The 20,865-nt window shown below is 45.0% G+C and overlaps 1 protein-coding gene across 1 annotated transcript in view; it reads right to left on the bottom strand.

The window, feature by feature from the left end:
• Positions 1-20,865, bottom strand: part of LOC311118197 (zinc finger protein 407-like) — a gene marked incomplete at its 3' end in the record, with an annotated part of 132,749 nt that overhangs the window by 48,190 nt on the left and 63,694 nt on the right. Inside the window, exon 4 of the mRNA XM_084157601.1 lies at positions 894-968. Within this exon, the coding sequence (XP_084013727.1) occupies positions 894-968 (75 nt within the window). The remainder of the gene's footprint in view (positions 1-893; positions 969-20,865) is intronic.

Here is a 20,865-nt window from a genome sequence, read left to right as displayed (position 1 = left end):
GCTGTAATGCCACCCTCTAATACTGAGCCAAGGATACAGAGGTCTTTTCATCAGACACAATACACTGACAAACCCCACTGTGATTTCACTCACATTACCAACCAACATCCTCGAACTACGAAACAAAAAAAGCCAAATGGACAAAATATGTGGCAATTCATCTTGAATAACATCTATGTGGTACAAACATTTCTGTCCTGGACAGTTTAGTTTCCCTTTAGTTTGTCATGTGCTGTTTACGAGAATAAAGCAGACAAGTAAAATAGTTGTGGGATATGAGACTTTCTCTCCCAACTACTCCCGACGAGCAGCTGACAGTCTGAATCCAGTTAATAACGTGTGTGTATTTACGGGGAAGCATCTGGTGTGCCTACTTTATTAATATCTCAAGCCACTTGTCATATCTAATATGACATATTGTCCCAAAGTATCAATTTGAAAGGCGGTTTTCAGATGTCCTGAAAGAAATTAAGAAGGCGTCTGGTTTCTCTTAGTCGGTCTGTTTGACAGATTGAGGGTTGTTTAACGTCTCATTCTCGCGTGCCACGGGGACTTCACAACTTCGTCTTCATCACACAGACAACGCGGACTGACAGCCGGGCCGCGTCGCTGACAGACAGGGGCACACTGGGAAAGTTTTACACACAACATCATGGAGAGAGATGGAGGCATCACATCTTCCCAATCACACAGAGAGAGGAGAGAAGAGAGAGGGAGGAGAGGAGAGAGAGGGAGGGGGAAAACAGATTGACAAAGAGGGTGTGATAGAAATACTGAGAGAGAGGGGGCCGAAGGGGGGAGGGACAGAGAGAGAGCGAGAGAGGGAGAGCGAGAGAGAAATACAGAGAGAGACAGAGAGACACACAAAGCGAGGTAAAGGTAGTCAGTCTTACCTCTCTTTGGGCTGGCCCAGTCCATGTTTCCCCAACAGGTGAGTGCTCAGGTGCTTCTTCATCACAAAGGCCCACCTGGTCAGAGAGAGAACACAGGGGGCAAAGGGTTAATAGAGAGGGCCTCTTTACCACAGTCAATGAAAGGGTAACCAGGGGGGGGGGGGGTTGCAAGATACCTTCTACCATAACTAGTCAGGATTAGGGTTGCAAAATTCCAGGAACTTTCAATAAATTCCCTGCCTTTCCCGAAATCCTGGTTGGAGGATTCCAGATTTCCTGTTTATTCCTTCCTGATTCTGGGAATCCTCCAACTGGGATTTCGGGAAAACTTGGGAATTTATGAATGTTCCCGAAATTTTGCAACCGTAGTCAGGACAAAGCCACTAGGATGCAGCAGGTTAACTAAGACAATGGGTTTCACCCGTGTTCATAAGGCCAGACTGTAAAAAAATAAATAACAATGTAAAGGCTTTGCAATGGAATGTCCTTTCTTATTGGTCTGGTAGTAACTCCCTGTTTTCCCCGTGTTCTTCTGTTGAGTGCCTACTGAACACGACCCTGGATATCCTGTCATTACAGTGGTTCAAATCAAAGAGAGTGTGTAGAGAGTGTATGTACAGTGACATGGACTCATACACCCTCAAACGCACACTCACACAGACAGAAACACACAATATCACACACAGGAAATATTTGGGACACCATTTCAAGACTCCACCACAATGTCCTGACCATGTCCAAAGCCCCAAGTTTGTTCCATTTCCTAAACAGTTTGTGAAGCCCTAATGGTGGGATGACAGGCCTAACTAGTCAGGGATCAGCCCCATTTCTCTAGCGTTTCATCCTCTGGCCATTTAATTCACCAGTAATCACATCCTATTACAGTGTTCTTGCTGACAGACAATGACCACATCTAAGACGACATGACTGAGGAACATGAAAGAAATAAAGAGAGAGAATGAAAGAAGAAAAATAAAGAGTTGAGCCAGCAGCCGCGTGTTTTGGAGTGTTACTGCAGACACTGGTCTTCACTGTGGACTCCTGGACATTCTCTCTCTCTATCTTTCTGTTTCTCTCGCTCTTTCTGTTTCTCTCTCCATTCCCTCTATTTCCACCTCTCTGGCTTGTTTGTTTCTGTCTTCTCTCAAAAGTCTCTCTCTATACGCCTCCTCTCTTCACTCTCTTTATTGGTCATTTTGTTGTAAAGAGCGTATAGCGTAATCATTTCACCGTTCATTCATATCACAATATCATCTTTCCCCTACTACTGGACACACACACACGTCCTTCTGTTCTCCTCGCCCCGCCACCCCCCGCCCCTCCACCTCCCCCCCCCCCCCCCCCCCCCCCCCTGAGGGCAGCCCATGCTAACTAACACCCCATATAAATATTCAAACATGTTCCACTGTTTTGTTTTGTCATCATCATTTTCTCCCTCCTCTTTTTTCTCTCTCCAGCTCCATCTCTCCATCCATCCATCCATCCAGAATGGTGCCTGGGAGTGTGTACTGGGAGCGTATGACTAAAGCGCCCTCCTCTCCACTGAAGGAGAATGACAAGATCAAAACACAGGGGAGGGAGCCACTCTGGGTGACTGGAGGCAGTGGCAGTAGCACTGCACTCACTAACTGACTGACTGCTTCAACAAGCTAGAAATAAACAAACACGCTAATTAAGTTAGCATTTTCAGGCTTTCTAGGTTGTTTAAGTCACTGCCGCATTGGGAAAAAAGAGTGAGAGAAAAAAGAGCTTGCAAACATTCCAGTTAATTATGGATTACAGCTGTCCTTCATAAACCTAATTATAGAGTGCTGAAAGGCAATGGGGGCGATTTGCATATGCACATGAAAGACATGAAGACATATGCAAAAATACGATTTTAATTAGCATTCTTTGATAGCGAGGGTTACAAATCAAACTGGCATGTTGTGAGATTCGCATCACTCAATCGTATTTTTTTTTCTTTCACTGGATTATTCTGAGCATGCAGCAAGCAGTGATTGCACGACTGGCAAGGCTTGATGGAGGCACCTGGCAATGGGCTGCTAAAGTGAGACGACAGGCACACACACACAACACACACATGTGCGCACACACACACACCGTAAAGTCACAGACAAGCATTCATATACACACATACAAACACAAACAAATGGCAGGTTCAAATGAAGCGAAAGGCTAAGTGGTAAAAGAGCAAATCCATTTGTTGAAACAAGTTTCTAATCCACTGTTCTCCATGTCCATAGGTCCTCTCAGGTTAGGATCTACTGGATCTACCTCCAACAGCCTTGAGGGTGCATCCTTTACTCAAGCGACTGTTGCCTTGATCAGTATTTCAACAAAGGGACATTTCACCATGCCATTCATCCATATCAATATTTCCCCAGATGAATTGAACTAATAAGACCATTCTTTTGGCCTCGAGGGCTGCTCTTCATTTAAAGGGAGCTAAAAATAAAATAAAATAAAAAATGGAGGAGTTTCACGTTCCACTCCCTTTAGACTAATCGCTGCGCACACCTCGTTAGCTCCGTGACGCGCCGCAGCTTTACCGATAAGCGGCGAGACACGGCTCAATTACCCAAGTTACACTTCTTTCTCTTCCCTCCTCCTCCCTCCATCACCAGATGAAGAGATAACATGTCAATATGGGATCCAAACAACTTCATTTGCCTAACAATATTCCTGGATGGTGCGGGTCGGGAATCTCAATCTACAATTCTGGAAGGCATGTTGGGAGATCTAAGCAGAAGCCTCTGGCATCAGTGAGGCGCAAAATGGCCCCATTCTGTGCAGAACATACAAAGCATTCTGGGATACGTCGAGAGAGAGAGAGAGAGAGAGAGCTGTATCACATCACACATGGCATGTTTTACTTAGTAGAGTTAGACCTAGGCCTGTATTCATAAAGAGTCTCATAGTAGGAGTGCTGATCTGGTCCCTGTGTCCATAAACGTATTCATTATTACTGTATATAAAAGGACAAACTGATACTAGATCAGCACTTTGAGACGCTTTATGAATATGGGCCATGGGCCTATTCATCAAAAAAGAATAGCACTTTGTTGCCATCTGTCAGAAACAAAAATCATGTCATCTAATTGTGTTATAAGTATCAATGTCACCTGTGTGATGTCCCTTGACAACGGTATGTACCTGAAGGTGAACCATGATAAAAACGGAGAGGATATTTTTTTGTTACTCGAGTCAAACTAAATTCTTTATCCTAAATGGTAAGGGTGACCGAGGAGTCATTAGAGAGGTGCCAGATGTGTGAGTCGCTCAACCCTCACCAAACTAAGCAGTGTGCCCAGGAGAGAGAGCACTAGAAAAGGAAATGTGTGTGTGTGTGTGTGTGTGTGTGTGTGTGTGTGTGTGTGTGTGTGTGTGTCCTATGGAGCTATATGGCGCTACGGCTCAGTTCTCTCGGTGGGGTGAAGCCGCCTGAGACAGAGCTACTACAGTGGCCGCTGGGCCCAGTAGAAATGACTAGTGAGGGCGCTCATCCCGCCTCGTGTGCCATTCCTAATGATGGCGTCCACCTGCTGTTTTAATGTCACAGCTGAAGTGTCCCCCATCCCTCACTGACTCCAGTATTAGCCGCAGGTATCTCTACATAACGCCTCCTTTTCGCCATCTCCGTCCCCCTACCTCACCATCCCCTTCTTCCACCTCTCTACCTCCCTCTCCATCTTCCCTCCATCTCCTTCTTCCAATCTCCCTCCATCTCCCCTCTCCACATCCTTTTTCCCCCCTTCCACCTTCTCTCCAACTCCCCCCTTGACACACCCTACCTCCCCCCTCCATCTCCCCTTCAGCTCCTCTTCACACCCCATTACTCAGATGAACCCTGGTGAACTGTGAGGTCCTCTGTACAGGAAGCCAGAACCTCGCAGTAGGTGTTGCCCACAAAGGCCCCTGTGCCAGGAAGAGAGAGAGAGAGAGAGAGAGAGAGAGAGAGAGAGAGAGAGAGAGAGAGAGAGAGAGAGAGAGAGAGAGAGAGAGAGAGAGAGAGAGAGAGAGAGAGAGAGAGAGAGAGAGAGAGCATCCCTCTCTCTACCTTTCATTCTTACCATAATCTGCTGATTTGAGCATATCTCTGCACAGAAACAATGGGTCAAACAGACTTCCACTATATGGCCAATACAAAATAAACCATACAATACACTACACTCAAGCTATAGCCACACATACACACACATTATACAGCATATCTCATTCACTCTATTTCCATAATTATACCCAACTTGGGTAAACATAATTTTTCCCTTTTCATATAAATACAGTGTGATGGGGGTAAATAGCAAGGTGAGTTGACATGTCTAAACTCTGACAGCTTGACGGGCGGGTAAACTGACAAAGGATCCTGACACACATCCCCTGACAGGAGTGTGGAGCGTTGAGACGTGAGGAGACGTGACAGCATTAACATGAGACAGACAGAGGGAGGACCTCTACCTCCCCTCTCCACCTACCCTCCATCTCCCCCTTCCACCTTCTCTTCATCTCCCTCCCTCTACCTTCTCTCTATCTCCCCTCTCCACGTCCTTTTTTCCCTCCTTCCACCTTTTCTCCAACTCCTATTGCCACACCCTAACTAGGGGTTCTGTTTCTTTTACGCCTGCTACATTAGATTCCTTTAAACATTGAACCGCTGTGGTTCACAACAATTCTGATTTCTAAAGGTGGAAGTTGGGAGAGTTTTTGTTCGGGTGGTTCAGTGAAACAATTTTAGTTTCTGAGGTAGAAGTTTTTGGTGAGGGAGGCCCTGCTCTCTCCTCTCCCAGATGCTTAGCTCATTTCATTCCGATCTCCTCTGCATTTTTGTAGCCATTTGCTACAGCCTGTCAACTATGCCTCTGCCTATCCCTGTTCTCTCCTCTCTGCACAGGCTACACAAACGCACCACACCGCGCGGCTGCTGCCTCTCTAACCTGGTGGTCCCTGCACGCACCCCTCACCTGGAGTTCCAGGTCGCAGGCAGCCTCTGGAACTGCCGTTTTGCTGCCAACAAAGCTGACTTCATCCCAGCCTATGCCAACCTCCAGTCCCTCGACTTCCTGGCGCTGACGGAAACATGGATCACCACTGAAAACACTGCTACTCCTACTGCTCTCTCCTCGTCTGACCATGTGTTCTCGCATACCCCGAGAGCATCTGGTCAGAGGGGGTGGTTGTACAGGAATCCTCATCTCTACCAAGTGGACATTCTCAATTTTTCCCCTAACCCATCTGTCTATCTCATCATTTGAATTCCATGCTGTCACAGTCACTAGCCCATTTAAGCTTAATATCCTTGTCATCTATCGCCCTCCAGGTTCCCTTGGAGAGTTCATCAATGAGCTTGACGCCTTGATAAGTTCCTTTCCTGAGGATGGCTCACCCCTCACAGTTTTGGGGGATTTCAACCTCCCTATGTCACATTTGACTCATTTCTCTCTGCCTCCTTCTTTCCACTCCTCTCCTCTTTTGACCTCACCCTCTCACCGTCCCCCCCTAACTCACAAGGCAGGCAATACGCTTGACCGCATCTTCACTAGAGCTGCTCCTCTACTAATCTCACTGCAACTCCCCTCCATGTCTCCGACCACTACTTTGTTTCCTTTTCTCTCTCGCTCTCCTCCCACAATACTCACTCTCTGCCCCTACACAGATGGTAATGCGCCCGCGCAACCTTCGCTCTCTCTCCTCCCACTACTCTCTCCTCTTCCATCCTATCATCTCTTCCCTCTGCTCAATCCTTCTCCCTCCAATCTCCTGATTCTGCCTCCTCAACCCTCCTCTCCTCCCTTTCTGCATCCTTTGACTCTCTGTGTCCCCTATCCTCCCGGCCGGCTCGGTCCCTCCCCCTCCAGCTCCGTGGCTTGATGACTCACTGCGAGCTCACAGAACAGAGCTCCGGGCAGCGGAGCGGAAATGGAAGAAAACTAAACTCCCTGCCGACCTGGCAATCTTTTCACTCCCTCCTCTCTACATTTTCTTCATCTGTTTCTGCTGCTAAGGCCACCTTCTACCACTCTAAATTCCAAGGCATCTGCCTCTAACCCTAGGAAGCTCTTTGCCACATTTTCCTCCCTCCTGAATCCCCCCCCCCCCTCCTCTCTCTCTGTGGATGACTTCGTCAACCACTTTGAAAAGAAGGTTGACGACATCCGATCTTCGTTTGTTAAGTCTAATGACACTGCTGGTCCTGCTCACACTGCCCTACCCTATGCTTTGACTTCTTTCCCTCCCCTCTCTCTCCAGATAAAATCCTGCGACTTGTGACTGCAGGCCGCCCAACAACCTGCCCGCTTGACCCCATCCCCTCCTCCCTTCTCCAGACATCTCCGGTGACCTTCTCCCCTACCTCACCTCGCTGATCAACTCATCCTTGACCGCTGGCCATGTCCCTTCCGTCTTCAAGAGAGCGAGGAGTTGCTCCCCTTCTCAAAAACCAACACTCGACCCCACTGCAACCTGATTGGCTGAACGCGATACGCAACATCCGGGATTAGCATTTAGCCTCTCTAGCATGTTTCATAAAGAAAGTATGCATATTTTCCCAAAATGTTTCCACCTTCTCGCCATTAAATAAAGTTAAGGAGGAAATCAAAGCCTTTACAGCCTGAATGGAGAATGTTTCAAGTACGAACAGGTCGCCGGGTGACACAAGTGTATAACCGGCTGGCCACATTAAGCCCCAGACGAAATTGGAGATTCACAAAGCCCACTAGTGGCTGCCCAGGCTAATCTCTGCACAGAAACAATGGGTCAAAGATACTTCCATTATATGGCCAATACAAAACAAAATGAACTAAAGCTATAGCCACACACACACATTATACAGCATATCTCATTCACTCTATAATTACACCCTACTTGGGTAAACATAATCTTTCCCTTTTCATATAAATACAGCGTGATGGGGGGAAATAGCAAAAGGCCTGTAACGTGTCTCACAGGTAAGTTGACATGTCTAAACTCTGATGGCTTGACGGGTGGGTAAACCGACAAAGGATCCTGACACACATCACCTGACAGGAGTGTGGAGCGTCGTGGCGTGAGTTGACATGAGAGCAATCACAGGAGACAGACAGACGGAGGATTGAGAAGGGGCATTCTGCAAAGAATGAGCCCAGATTAGTGACTGGGGATCTATACCTCGTCTAGGTGTTTAATGGAAGCCGTAAGCTTGATGGGAAGAAAAGGCCCCCAAATGGACTAAAAATAGGAGGGAGAGAGAGGGAGAAATCTTAAGGCGGTGGGATACCTCTGTGGAGAGAGAGAGAGAGAGAGAGAAAGAAAGAAAGAAAGAAAGAAAGAAAGAAAGAAAGAAAGAAAGAAAGAAAGAAAGAAAGAAAGAAAGAAAGAAAGAAAGAAAGAAAGAAAGAAAGAAAGAAAGAAAGAAAGAAAGAAAGAAAGAAAGAAAGAAAGAAAGAAAGAAAGAAAGAAAGAAAGAAAGAAAGAAAGAAAGAAAGAAAGAAAGAAAGAAAGAAAGAAAGAAAGAAAGAAAGAAAGAAGAGAGAGAGAGAGAGAGAGAGAGAGAGAAAGAAATGCAGTGCTGTCACTGTTTGACGGGAGGAAGGGTGAATTCACATCAATATTGCTCTGGCTTCTAAAAGATCCGCCTATGGAAATATCCCATAATAAATCAGCCATTAAATAAATAAATAAAATGTCAGTATTGATTTTTACACCATTGCTGATGTACTTGATCTATTCTGAGATGATTTTAATAAAAATAAAATAAGAACTAAAACGATTATTTGATCACCATCAAGACTTTCACTAAAACAGACACCTCTCACTTAAAATGCCACAATGCGTGTGTACTAGTGTGTGTGTGCGTATGTACGTGCGTGCGTGCGAGAGAGAGAGAGCGAGAGTGCACATGCACGTCTCTGTGATAGCCTACATAAAGAGCTCTCTCTTTGTGTGTGTTGCATTTTGGATCAGTTGCCGAGGCAGGTGATGGGCCCTGACGGATTGATTGAGCAGCCGTCCCCATCAACAGTGGCAGCGCCCCACAGAGCTCACAGCTTCTCACAGCTCGGCGGCACACCGTTCCATTAAAGAACCATTTAGAGGGAGAAAAGTTCCACCTGCACTTATGCAGAGAAGCAGACGACCCTACAGCTCACTATTGCAAGATGAAACAGAGAATTTAGTATTTTCGGCAAGAGAAAAAAAAATCCTGTCCTCTTCCACCAACAGCAGATTTTCAGATCTGATCTTTTTAAGAGAATGCCAATATGATATAAAATCATCTATTATTAATATCATCGTTATGTTGCCAATGGCAGTTTAAACGTTAAAGAGCCCCTGGCTCTGAGCGTCGTCGGAGCGCTGTTTGCATAATATGCGATTCGACTTCATTATGTATTCCAATTAACCGACTGAATGTATAAGTAGTAAAAAGAAAGAGAAACTTGAAAATGCTGAACAAGGAGGAAGAAAGAGAATATATTGTATTTGGTGTCAAGATAAAAAATTAAACTCGGGATGGCAGTTTCATGTTTGAATGATCTGGTATTGTCACTTTAAAACTCCCTATATTCAGAAGGAAAAATGTATATATGGGTTACAAAAAATTAATAAAACTAGAAGAGAACAGGCCTCTCCACTTCCTAAGAATAAGAGAAGAGAACAGGCCTCTCCACTTCCTAAGAATAAGAGAAGAGAACAGGCCTCTCCACTTCCTTATAATAAGAGAAGAGAACAGGCCTCTCCACTTCCTAAGAATAAGAGAAGAGAACAGGCCTCTCCACTTCCTAAGAATAAGAGAAGAGAACAGGCCTCTCCACTTACTTAGAATAAGAGAAGAGAACAGGCCTCTCCACTTCCTAAGAATAAGAGAAGAGAACAGGCCTCTCCACTTCCTAAGAATAAGAGAAGAGAACAGGCCTCTCCACTTCCTAAGAATAAGAGAAGAGAACAGGCCTCTCCACTTCCTAAGAATAAGAGAAGAGAACAGGCCTCTCCACTTCCTAAGAATAAGAGAAGAGAACAGGCCTCTCCACTTCCTAAGAATAAGAGAAGAGAACAGGCCTCTCCACTTCCTAAGAATAAGAGAAGAGAACAGGCCTCTCCACTTCCTAAGAATAAGAGAAGAGAACAGGCCTCTCCACTTCCTAAGAATAAGAGAAGAGAACGGGCCTCTCCACTTCCTAAGAATAAGAGAAGAGAACAGGCCTCTCCACTTCCTAAGAATAAGAGAAGAGAACAGGCCTCTCCACTTCCTTAGAATAAGAGAAGAGAACAGGCCTCTCCACTTCCTAAGAATAAGAGAAGAGAACAGGCCTCTCCACTTCCTAAGAATAAGAGAAGAGAACAGGCCTCTCCACTTCCTAAGAATAAGAGAAGAGAACAGGCCTCTCCACTTCCTAAGAATAAGTAATACACTAAAGTTCTGCCCTCGTATGAGAATACATACAAGACCCATTTTCAATAAGCAAAGCAGAAATGTATCAAAACTGCTGGTTGTTAAAGGCGGTTAGCCTTCCCTTGCTCATTTCATTATTTCTTTATTGTCTCTCTCTTCCTCACTGTGGTGCTGTTAGAGATATGAAAAATATATGGGCTTTTCTTCCTTTCCTCCATCCGTGTTAAATCATTAAACAGGAGTCCTGCTCAATATATTTCTAAACAAAACTTCTCTTATACCAAATAAATCAGGAGCAGCGCCACTAACAGCCGTGAAGGGATAAATTACGCCGCGACTCACTGGCAGTGTTGGTATTTTAAAAAGCTTGCTGCACAATTTCTATGATGTACTGTAATTTGTAATGCTGGTTGGTTTATGTTAAGAGGGCCTCTCTGCAGGTATCTGTGTAGTACAGGGGGCGAAGGGTGGCAAAGGAAAAACAACAACGCTACTTGCATTGTTTGTTTGTCCAGCGTTTGAGAGTTAGCCTATGAATGTTATTTAAAGCCACATTTTGTGTAGTTTTTTTATGATGCAAGGCTGTGCATAACTTCCACATAGGATTGCTATAGCAACATGTGTGTCCATGTCGGCTACTGCAGCTACTGCTCGCACAAGTAAAGATTGATTGGAGTGGATGAATCTAACTTCAATGTGTGCTGGTCATTCACCTATGAACACTGACTCAGTCTCAGGGAGGCAGTTCTGACTCAGTCTCAGGGAGGCAGTTCTGACTCGGCCTCGGGGAGGCAGTTCTGACTCGGCCTCGGGGAGGCAGTTCTGACTCGGCCTCGGGGATGCAGTTCTGACTCGGCCTCGGGGAGGCAGTTCTGACTCGGCCTCGGGGAGGCAGTTCTGACTCAGCCTCGGGGAGGCAGTTCTGACTCAGCCTCGGGGAGGCAGTTCTGACTCAGTCTCAGGGAGGCAGTTCTGACTCAGCCTCAGGCAGTTCTAATTCTCTGTGCAACAAGGAGCAGTGTGTGGGGTGATCATGGTTAAGGTTATAGAGAGAGAGATTGAACCACCTCCCTGGCCCCAGTGGGCAGAGTACAAAACCAGGGCTAACAGGGTTGCGAGGGAATAACAGGGTCATGTTCATTAGGGAAACAATTTACAATAGAAAACAATTTACAACGCTTTGCAAAACAAAACAAAAATGAGTGTTTATTATTGGACCATTCCAGGTACAAAAGTTTTAGAACACCTACTCATTCAATGGTTTTTCTTTATTTTTACTATTTTCTACATTGTAGAATAATAGTGAAGACATCAAAACTATAAAATAACACACATGGAATCATGTAGTAACCAAAAAATTATATATTTGAGATTCTTCAAATAGCCACCCTTTGCCTTGGTGACAGCTTTGCACACTCTTGGCATTCTCTCAACCAGCTTCATGAGGTAGTCACCTGGAATGCATTTCAATTAACAAGTGTGCCTTCTTAAAAGTTCATTTGTGGAATTTCTTTCCTTCTTAATGCGTTTGAGCCAATCAGTTGTGTTGTGACAAGGTAGGGGGGGTGGGGGGGGGGTATACAGAAGATAGCCCTATTTGGTAAAAGACCAAGTCCATATTATGGCAAGAACAGCTCAAATAAGCAAAGAGAAACGACAGTCCATCATTACTTTAAGATATGAAGGTCAGTCAATACGGAACATTTCAAGAACTTTGAAAGTTTCTTCAAGTGCAGTCGCAAAAACCATCAAGTGCTATTGATAAAGAAATGTGTGACTAAAATGTCACACCCTCAGTTAAACTAATAATGTATGACTAATTAGTAGACTAGAGCTTAGAGAGTTAATCAAATTTGTTTATATCCCAGCAACAGAGTATGATTGAAACCAATAACAGGAGACTGGTTCAAAAAACACACAGGGAAAGGAGGGTATGAAAAGGTTTCAGAATATTGTGAGGACGGCGATATCTAAGGAATGCAGCCTGCCCGAGCAAGGAGTAGAACATGATAAGAACATGTGTGTGTGTGTGTGTGTGTGTGTGTATGTGTGTGTGTGTGTGTGTGTGTGTGTGTGTGTCTGTGTGTGTGACCTGATGGTCAGGAGAGCAGAGGAAAACATGAGCTAAACCCAGGTACAGTGGAAATATACAGCCCGCCTACAGCGGGGTGGGATTTTTCCTCTGACGTGTGCGTATAAAAATATTGTACGACCATTTTGTTGTGCAGAGCGCTCTCATGAATAAATATGCTGACCATTGCAGGATTGAGTCTTTGTTTAATTTATTTGAACTAAGAGATTTACAACCTTTTGGGAATTATTCTAAGACTTAAGAAGTAGTTGGCTTCAACCATTGAGATAACAAAATTCTTGTGACAGCTATGATGAAACTGGCTCTCATGAGGACCACCACAGGAATGGAAGACCCAGAGTTACTTCTGCTGCAGAGGATAAGTTCATTAGAGTTACCAGCCTCAGAAATTGCAGCCCAATTAAATGCTTCACAGAGTTCAAGTAACAGACACATCAACATCAACTGTTCAGAGGAGACTGTATGAATCAGGCCTTCATGGTCGAATTACTGCAAAGAAACCACTACTATTTTTGGTTCCAACCGCCGCGTCTTTGTGAGACGCGGTGTGGGTGAACAGATGATCTCTGTATGTGTATTTCCCACCGTAAAGCATGGAGGAGGAGGTGTTATGGGGTGGGGGTGCTTTGCTGGTGACACTGTCTGTGATTTATTTAGAATTCAAGGCACACTTAACCAGCATGGCTACCACAGCATTCTGCAGCGATACGCCATCCCATCTGGTTTGGGCTTAGTGGGACTATCATTTGTTTTTCAACAGGACAATGACCCAACACACCTCCAGGCTGTGTAAGGGCTATTTGACCAAGAAGGAGAGTGATGGAGTGCTGCATCAGATGACCTGGCCTCCACAATCACCCGACCTCAACCCAATTGAGATGGTTTGTGATGAGTTGGACCGCAGAGTGAAGGAAAAGCAGCCAACAAGTGCTCAGCATATGTGGGAACTCCTTCAAGACTGTTGGAAAAGCATTCCAGGTGAAGCTGGTTGAGAGAATGCCAAGAGTGTGCAAAGCTGTCATCAAGGCAAAGGGTGGCTATTTGAAGAATCTCAAATATAAAAATATTTTGATTTGTTGAACACTTATTGGTTACTGAATGATTCCATATGTGTTATTTCATAGTTTTGATGTCTTCACTATTATTCTACAATGTAGAAAATAGTAAAAATAAAGACAAACCCTTGAATGAGTAGGTGTTCTAAAACCTTTGACCGGTAATGTAGTTCCTCCCTGTTTCAGTCCGTTTTTTCCCCCGTTTGATGCCTAATGAACATGACCCAGGGCTGCCTGGGGCTAACAAGGGCTGGGTCTGGCACTCTGGTCCGTTTACCCAGACCTCCCTCTCCCCCTCCTGGGGATTAAAACAAACACAACCCTTGATGAGACCAAAAAAAAACAGCCCAAACATGACTTATTTAGTCTGTTTACTGTTGTTCACTATATCTGCCAGTCCTCAGAGAACAAATTAAACGTAGAAAACAGAGAGAGGTAAATAAATAATTAAATCCCCATGGTATAGAAGAATTCAGGAAGCCCGGATAGTGGAAAAAAGTATATTCTTTTTACAGAAGGCTTTGTTCTTACCACACTTAAGAACAGAACAGAAGCGTATGGATTTCACTGAGCAGATCAATTTACTACAATATATCAAATCAAATAAAGGTCCGAAACCAGTGGAATAATAAATGAGAGTTCACGATGAATCAAAGGATATGAACACGCCACACTCAATTTGGGGAAGTCAAGAGATCTTGAAAGAGAGATAGGAAAAGGAAAAAAACCTCTAATGTCAGCCTTGTTGTTTCTGAGTGATCTCGCACATTAAAACGAATGGAAAGAACATGACAGAGAGAGTTGTGTTTCTCTCACAATAGCTTTCCTAAAGCAGATAATCCATAAAACATAAGGCCTCCATATTGACATTTACCCGGCCTGAGTGAAGGGTAATGCACTGATGTCAGAGTTGGCTGAGCTGCCTGTCTCTGTCTCTCTCTGTGTGTGTATGTGTGTGTGTGTTGTGTGTGTGTGTGTGTATGTGTGTGTGTGTGTGTGTGTGTAATGCTAGCTACCACTCTCATTACCGCTGCACTGAAGGGGCAGCTAAGGTCACTCCCTGGAAGAGGAAAATAAACTAAGCTATTGCACTCATCAAATATGCACTTATTCCGTGAGAGAAAGTCCTATCACATATTGAAAGTCAAATCTGTATAGTAAAGTCAATGGAATTCATACAGTATGTATAGATTTGTAAGGTGAAAGTTTTGTGTTCCTATTATGACTCTCCAATCTTTTATTGCAAGTTATAGAAGTATAAAGATGTCTCCTCTCTTTCACAGAATAGTGGGATTCTATAGGTTGATGTACCGCTTATGATTCTACACAATATATTGATACATCAATGTTATGGAGTGGATGCTGCCTCCAATCAAGGCCTGAACCCTCACACATACATTTAAATTCTCTCTCTCTCTCTCTCTCTCTCTCTCTCTCTCGCTCTCTCTCTCTCTCTCTCTCTCTCTCTCTCTCTCTCTCTCTCTCTCTCTCTCTCTCTCTCTCTCTCTCTCTCCTCTCTCTCTCTCTCTCTCTCTCTCTCTCTCTCTCTCTCTCTCCTCTCTCTCTCTCTCTCTCTCGCTCTCTCTCTCTCTCTCTCTCTCTCTCTCTCTCTCTCTCTCTCTCTCTCGCTCTCGCTCTCTCGCTCTCTCGCTCTCTCTGGCTAAGCTTTGACTCACCACACAATAAATAACAGTGGTGTAAAGTACTTACGTAAAAATACTTTAAAGTACTACTTAAGTCGTTTTTGGGGGTATCTGTACTTTACTTTACTATTTATATTTTGGGCAACTTTTACTTTACTACATTCCTAAAGAAAATAATGTACTTTTTACTCCATACATTTTCCCTGATACCCAAAAGTACTCGTTACATTTTGACAGGAAAATGGTCCAATTCACACACTTATCAAGAGAACATCCCTGGTCATCCCTATCTGGCGACTCACTAAACACAAATGCTTCGTTTGTAAATTATGTTGGAGTGTGACCCTGGCTATCCGTTCAATAAAAAATAAAAAATAAATATATATACAGTGAGGGAAAAAAGTATTTGATCCCCTGCTGATTTTGTACGTTTGCCCACTGACAAAGATAAAAAATCCAGAAAGACACATGTCAAAAATGTTCTACATTGATTTGCATTTTAATGAGGGAAATAAGTATTTGACCCCCTCTCAATCAGAAAGATTTCTGGCTCCCAAGTGTCTTTTATACAGGTAACGAGCTGAGATTAGGAGCACACTCTTAAAGGGAGTGCTCCTAATCTCAGCTTGTTACCTGTATAAAAGACACCTGTCCACAGAAGCAATCAATCAATCAGATTCCAAACTATCCACCATGGCCAAGACCAAAGAGCTCTTCAAGGATGCCAGGGACAAGATTGTAGACCTACACAAGGCTGGAATGGGCTACAAGACCATCGCCAAGCAGCTTGGTGAGAAGGTGACAACAATTGGTGCGATTATTCTCAAATGGAAGAAACACAAAATAACTGTCAATCTCCCTTGCAGCCTGGCCATGCAAGATCTCACCTCGTGGAGTTGCAATGATCATGAGAACGGTGAGGAATCAGCCCAGAACTACACAGGAGGATCTTGTCAATGATCTCAAGGCAGCTGGGACCATAGTCACCAAGAAAACAATTGGTAACACACTACGCCGTGAAGGACTGAAATCCTGCAGCGCCCGCAAGGTCCCCCTGCTCAAGAAAGCACAAATACATGCCCATCTGAAGTTTTCCATTTCCATTTTTACATTTTACATTTTAGTCATTTAGCAGACGCTCTTATCCAGAGTGACTTACAGTTAGTGAGTGCATACATTATTTTTTATTTTTCATACTGGCCCCCTGTGGGAATCGAACCCACAACCCTGGCGTTGCAAACGCCATGCTCTACCAACTGAGCTACATCCCTGCCGGCCATTCCCTCCCTACCCTGGACGACGCTGGGCCAATTGTGCGCCGCCCCATGGGTCTCCCGGTCGCGGCTGGCTACGACAGAGCCTGGATTCGAACCAGGATCTCTAGTGGCACAGCTAGCACTGCAATTGCCAATGGACATCTGAATGATTAAGAGGAGAACTGGGTGAAAGTGTTGTGGTCAGATGAGACCAAAATTGAGCTCTTTGGCATCAACTGGTGGAAACATTATGCTTTGGGGGTGTTTTTCTGCTAAGGGGACAGGACAACTTCACCGCATCAAAGGGACGATGGACGGGCCATGTACCGTCAAATCTTGAGTGAGAACCTCCTTCCCTGAGCCAGGGCATTGAAAATGGGTCGTGGATGAGTATTCCAGCATGACAATGACCCAAAACACATGGCTAAGGCAACAAAGGAGTGGCTCAAGAAGAAGCACATTAAGGTCCTGGAGTGGCCTAGCCAGTCTCCAGACCTTAATCCCATAGAAAATATGTGGAGGGAGCTGAAGGTTCGAGTTGCCAAACGTCAGCCTCGAAACCTTAATGACTTGGAGAAGATCTGCAAAGAGGAGTGGGACAAAATCCCTCCTGAGATGTGTGCAAACCTGGTGGCCAACTTCAAGAAACGTCTGACCTCTGTGATTGCCAACAAGGGTTTTGCCACCAAGTACTAAGTCATGTTTTGCAGATGGGTCAAATACTTATTTCCCCCATTAAAATGCAAATCAATTTATAACATTTTTGACATGCGTTTTTCTGGATTTTTGTTGTTGTTATTCTGTCTCTCACTGTTCAAATAAACCTACCACTAAAATAATAGACTGATCATTTCTTTGTCAGTGGGCAAACGTACAAAAACAGCAGGGGATCAAATACTTTTTTCCCTCACTGTATATATATATATATATATATATATATATATATATATATATTGTGCAATCTGGTTTGCTTAATATAAGAAAGTTGAAATGATTTATACTTTTACTTTTGATACTTAAGTACATTTTAGCAATTCCATTTACTTTTGATACTTAAGTATATTTAAAACCAAATACTTTTAGACTTTTACTCAAGTAGTATTTTACTGGGTGACTTTCACTTTTACTTGAGTCATTTTCTATTAAGGTATCTTTACTTTTACTCAAGTATGACAATTGAGTACTTTTTCCACCACTGATAAACAACACTACTCTCTTGGGGTAGTTTAAATGTTACCTTATTTAAGACGGCTGGAAAGAAGTCTGTGCTAACACCACATTTCTAACGGAGTGAAGAGATGAAGAAAACCTTGAGAGGAACAGTGAGATCTGCCAACATGGCCATTTAAAAGCCAATCCCAGCATCGGGCCTTAAGAAGAAGTGGGCCCCATTTAAATTGCAAAGGTCCTCCTCAGTCACCGGCATACAATAAATAAATAAATAAGTAAATAAAGGATGACATGCAAATGAGGGTGACGGAGGCGCGGTCTCAGCCCGTTCGGTGATGCGCCAGCCATTAATCAACCGGCACATGCAAAGCGTCCGCTCCCGTCCTTAGCATATTCGCATATTCTAATGAAGCCGCTGACATGCAAATGAGGACGACCTTTTCGTTTGCTTTCCTGCAACTTTTACATTAATACCAGCGAGTGGAGAGGGTGGCTGTAATGGCTATTAAAACCTAGGCTAGCGTACGTGACGTCACGCTGTGGGCACCTGAAACTCTGAGACACTGTAATTAGGCTAATCTATTACCGTCCGCCGCCTGTCACACTGTCTCTTTATGGCGTAGGACACACTGGTCAGACACTTTATTTATTTGGGCTCGTTCTGAGGAACGGATGGATGGTCGGACAGTCGGTCGGTGGGATTTAGACCCAGACTAGACATTTCCTCCTGTCTCCCCTCACCCCCCCTCGGCCCAAACCCCCATGGCCCGCGATTGAATCCCCTTGCTGGGGTTGGTCTGATGGGGAGATACAGTGGTGGCTGGGTGGGAGTCCTGCCACTGCTGCCGCACCCTAGCGTGACTCTCCCACTCAGGCCCCATCTCTGTCCCCTGATCTCCCCTGCTGCTGAGAGGCCCTACCCGGGGCATAGAGAGAGAGAGACCATCCCCATCACCAAGGAAGCAGGCAGGCAGGGCAGCGGGGTCCAGCACTGTCGACGGGGAGGCAGGAGGAGCGAACCGGCAGGGAGAAAAAAAGTTATGCCTCCTTACCATGACTTTGAACTTTCTCAGATAAGGCATAAATATTGAAATGAAAGATGCGCTCGGCGCAGAGGGGAGGATGGGGGGAGGGAAGGAGGGAGGATAGACGGATGGGAGGAAGAGGAGACAGGAGGCCCACTGAGAGAGGAGACAGGGCCCTCACCCCTCTGCCAGGAAGCATTCTACCGGGCCGACAGTTATGGATAGGAAACATTACTGGGGCTGGTAATTAAAGCAAAAACTGATACTGTCTCTTGGATGGGGGATTTCAGATGCCGCACCCATTTGTTACTGCTGCGCACTCACCAAGGCCAGATTGAATTACACTCATATTTAGTCCCGCGGAGTACACCAGCTTTTATCTAGTATCTATCTAGACATCTACCTATCTATCCCTTCAGTCATGTTGTTCAATTTGACATCAGATCCACTTAAGAACATGTTTTTGGTTTCCTGTCTGTAAACCTTTTGATTGTCTCCTGTCCATTAATAGCTAACTCAATAACCATTCTGATTACATCACATAACAATGGCTCTGATCATGCAAAAACATATCTTCCTCTCTGTTCACATTCACTCAAAAGTGAGTGAGTGATTTAGTGAGTGACTCAGTGACTGACTTAGTGAGTGAACAAGTTAGTGAACTAGTGAGTGACTTAGAGACTGAGTTAGTGACTGAGTAAGCGAGTGAATGACTGAATGACTGCATGGGCGAGTGACTGACTGACTACCCGGAGAAAGGGGAAAAGGCCAGCAGAGGACTAGGAGGATGCCATGTCACCAGGCTGGGGGATCGGTGACACTGAGCGTGTCACGGGGTGACGGCTGCACTCTGCTAGGACTAGTCGCCCCTCCGGCACTGTCACAGGAACCAGCCGCTCCCGTTACTGACACTACCCTCTCTGACAGGCCAAACACGACAAACCTCATCTCTGGCTAGAGACAAGCCCTGACGGCACACACAGACAGAGATGGAGAGAGAGGGAGAGGACGGGGGAGAGAGAGGGAGAGGACGGGGGAGAGAGGGGGAGAGAGGGGGAGAGGGAAAGGGTGGGAGAGAGGGGATAGAGAGGGAAAAAGAGGATGGGGAGATGAAGAAGGAGAAAGATGATGGGGAGAGAGAGAAGGATTGAGAGATAGTGTGATGTGAGAAATATAGGGGAAAAAATTGGAAAAAGGGAGAGGGTGAGGAGGATTGGAGACAGAGGAGGAGAAGGCAGAGAGACAGCACCAGAGAACGTGGGAGGAGATAGAGAGGGTTCAGAGAGAGAAAGAGAGAAGGAGAGGGAGGGGGGAGGAGAGAGGAGCAGAGCGAAGGGGCAAGACTGATCGCTGTTGATCTTCACGATAAGCGCTCCCGACAACTCGTGACCAAAGTGGGGCTCCAACACTAATCGGCCATGAAGGGTGACCTGCAGCTAGGCAGCAGAGTTCAGATCGGATACGGCCGGCACTCGGGCCCAGACAAGATTGTCCCGGACAGGAGACATCCAGGCATCAAAACTCTCGGACAAATTGTGACATGGCTTCAGTGCACTGTGAGAAGAACATGAAAAAAAACTAGCGTGCAGTGATACTCGGCCCTCTTGGCAGTCAGGGCGGACTTATCAGGCTAAGATGAAAAGAGAAGGAGAGAGGGAGAGCGGACAGAGAGGAAGAGGGGGAGGGGGAAAGAGGGAAGGAGGAAAGGGAAGGATGGAAAATATGAGAGGGAGGAAGAAAATATCAATTTTATTGACAATTATGTTTGAGTCATTTGAAAAGGAGTTGGACCTGTCTCTGTCTGAAAGAACAACCTTGAAATGTCTGTGTGTTCACCCTCTAGCCTACTTTGAGCGTAAATGTGTGTGTGTGTGTGTGTGTATGTGTGTTACCTACACATACAGGGGAGTGTTATTAACAAATTATTATTAACAAATGAATAACAAAATGAATACAAATTGAGCAAAACATGTCTGGGGAGTCTAAACCTCAAAGTATGACTGAAAAACCTGGGCTTCAGATGGCCTGAAAATATATAATCAAAACAAAAGTGTGGGCCAAATGTACATAGCCCTAACTCTTACCTATCAGTCAATAGATACGCAGTGCTTCACAACCGCAATCCAAACAACAAACAAATCACCTTTCCTCCATAGCAGACACTGGGACAGATGGCAAAGCCCACAGTGTACATGTCAATCTCCATGTCTCATTAACAGTGAAAACCAATGGCATCAAAACTGAACATTGGGGAGTGCCAAGTAATTAGATTAGATGCTACCATACTTGACTGACACAATACACCGAAAAACATAATAACTCTACTATAGCGAACCACTAACGACATGTGCAATGAATGACAGCTTC

The sequence above is a fragment of the Coregonus lavaretus genome (genome assembly GCF_964263955.1).
Source record: "Coregonus lavaretus genome assembly, chromosome: 3".
Lineage (NCBI taxonomy): Eukaryota > Metazoa > Chordata > Actinopteri > Salmoniformes > Salmonidae > Coregonus > Coregonus lavaretus.
Note: the sequence above shows the minus strand (reverse complement) of the source record. Positions and strands in the feature narration are given on the sequence as shown.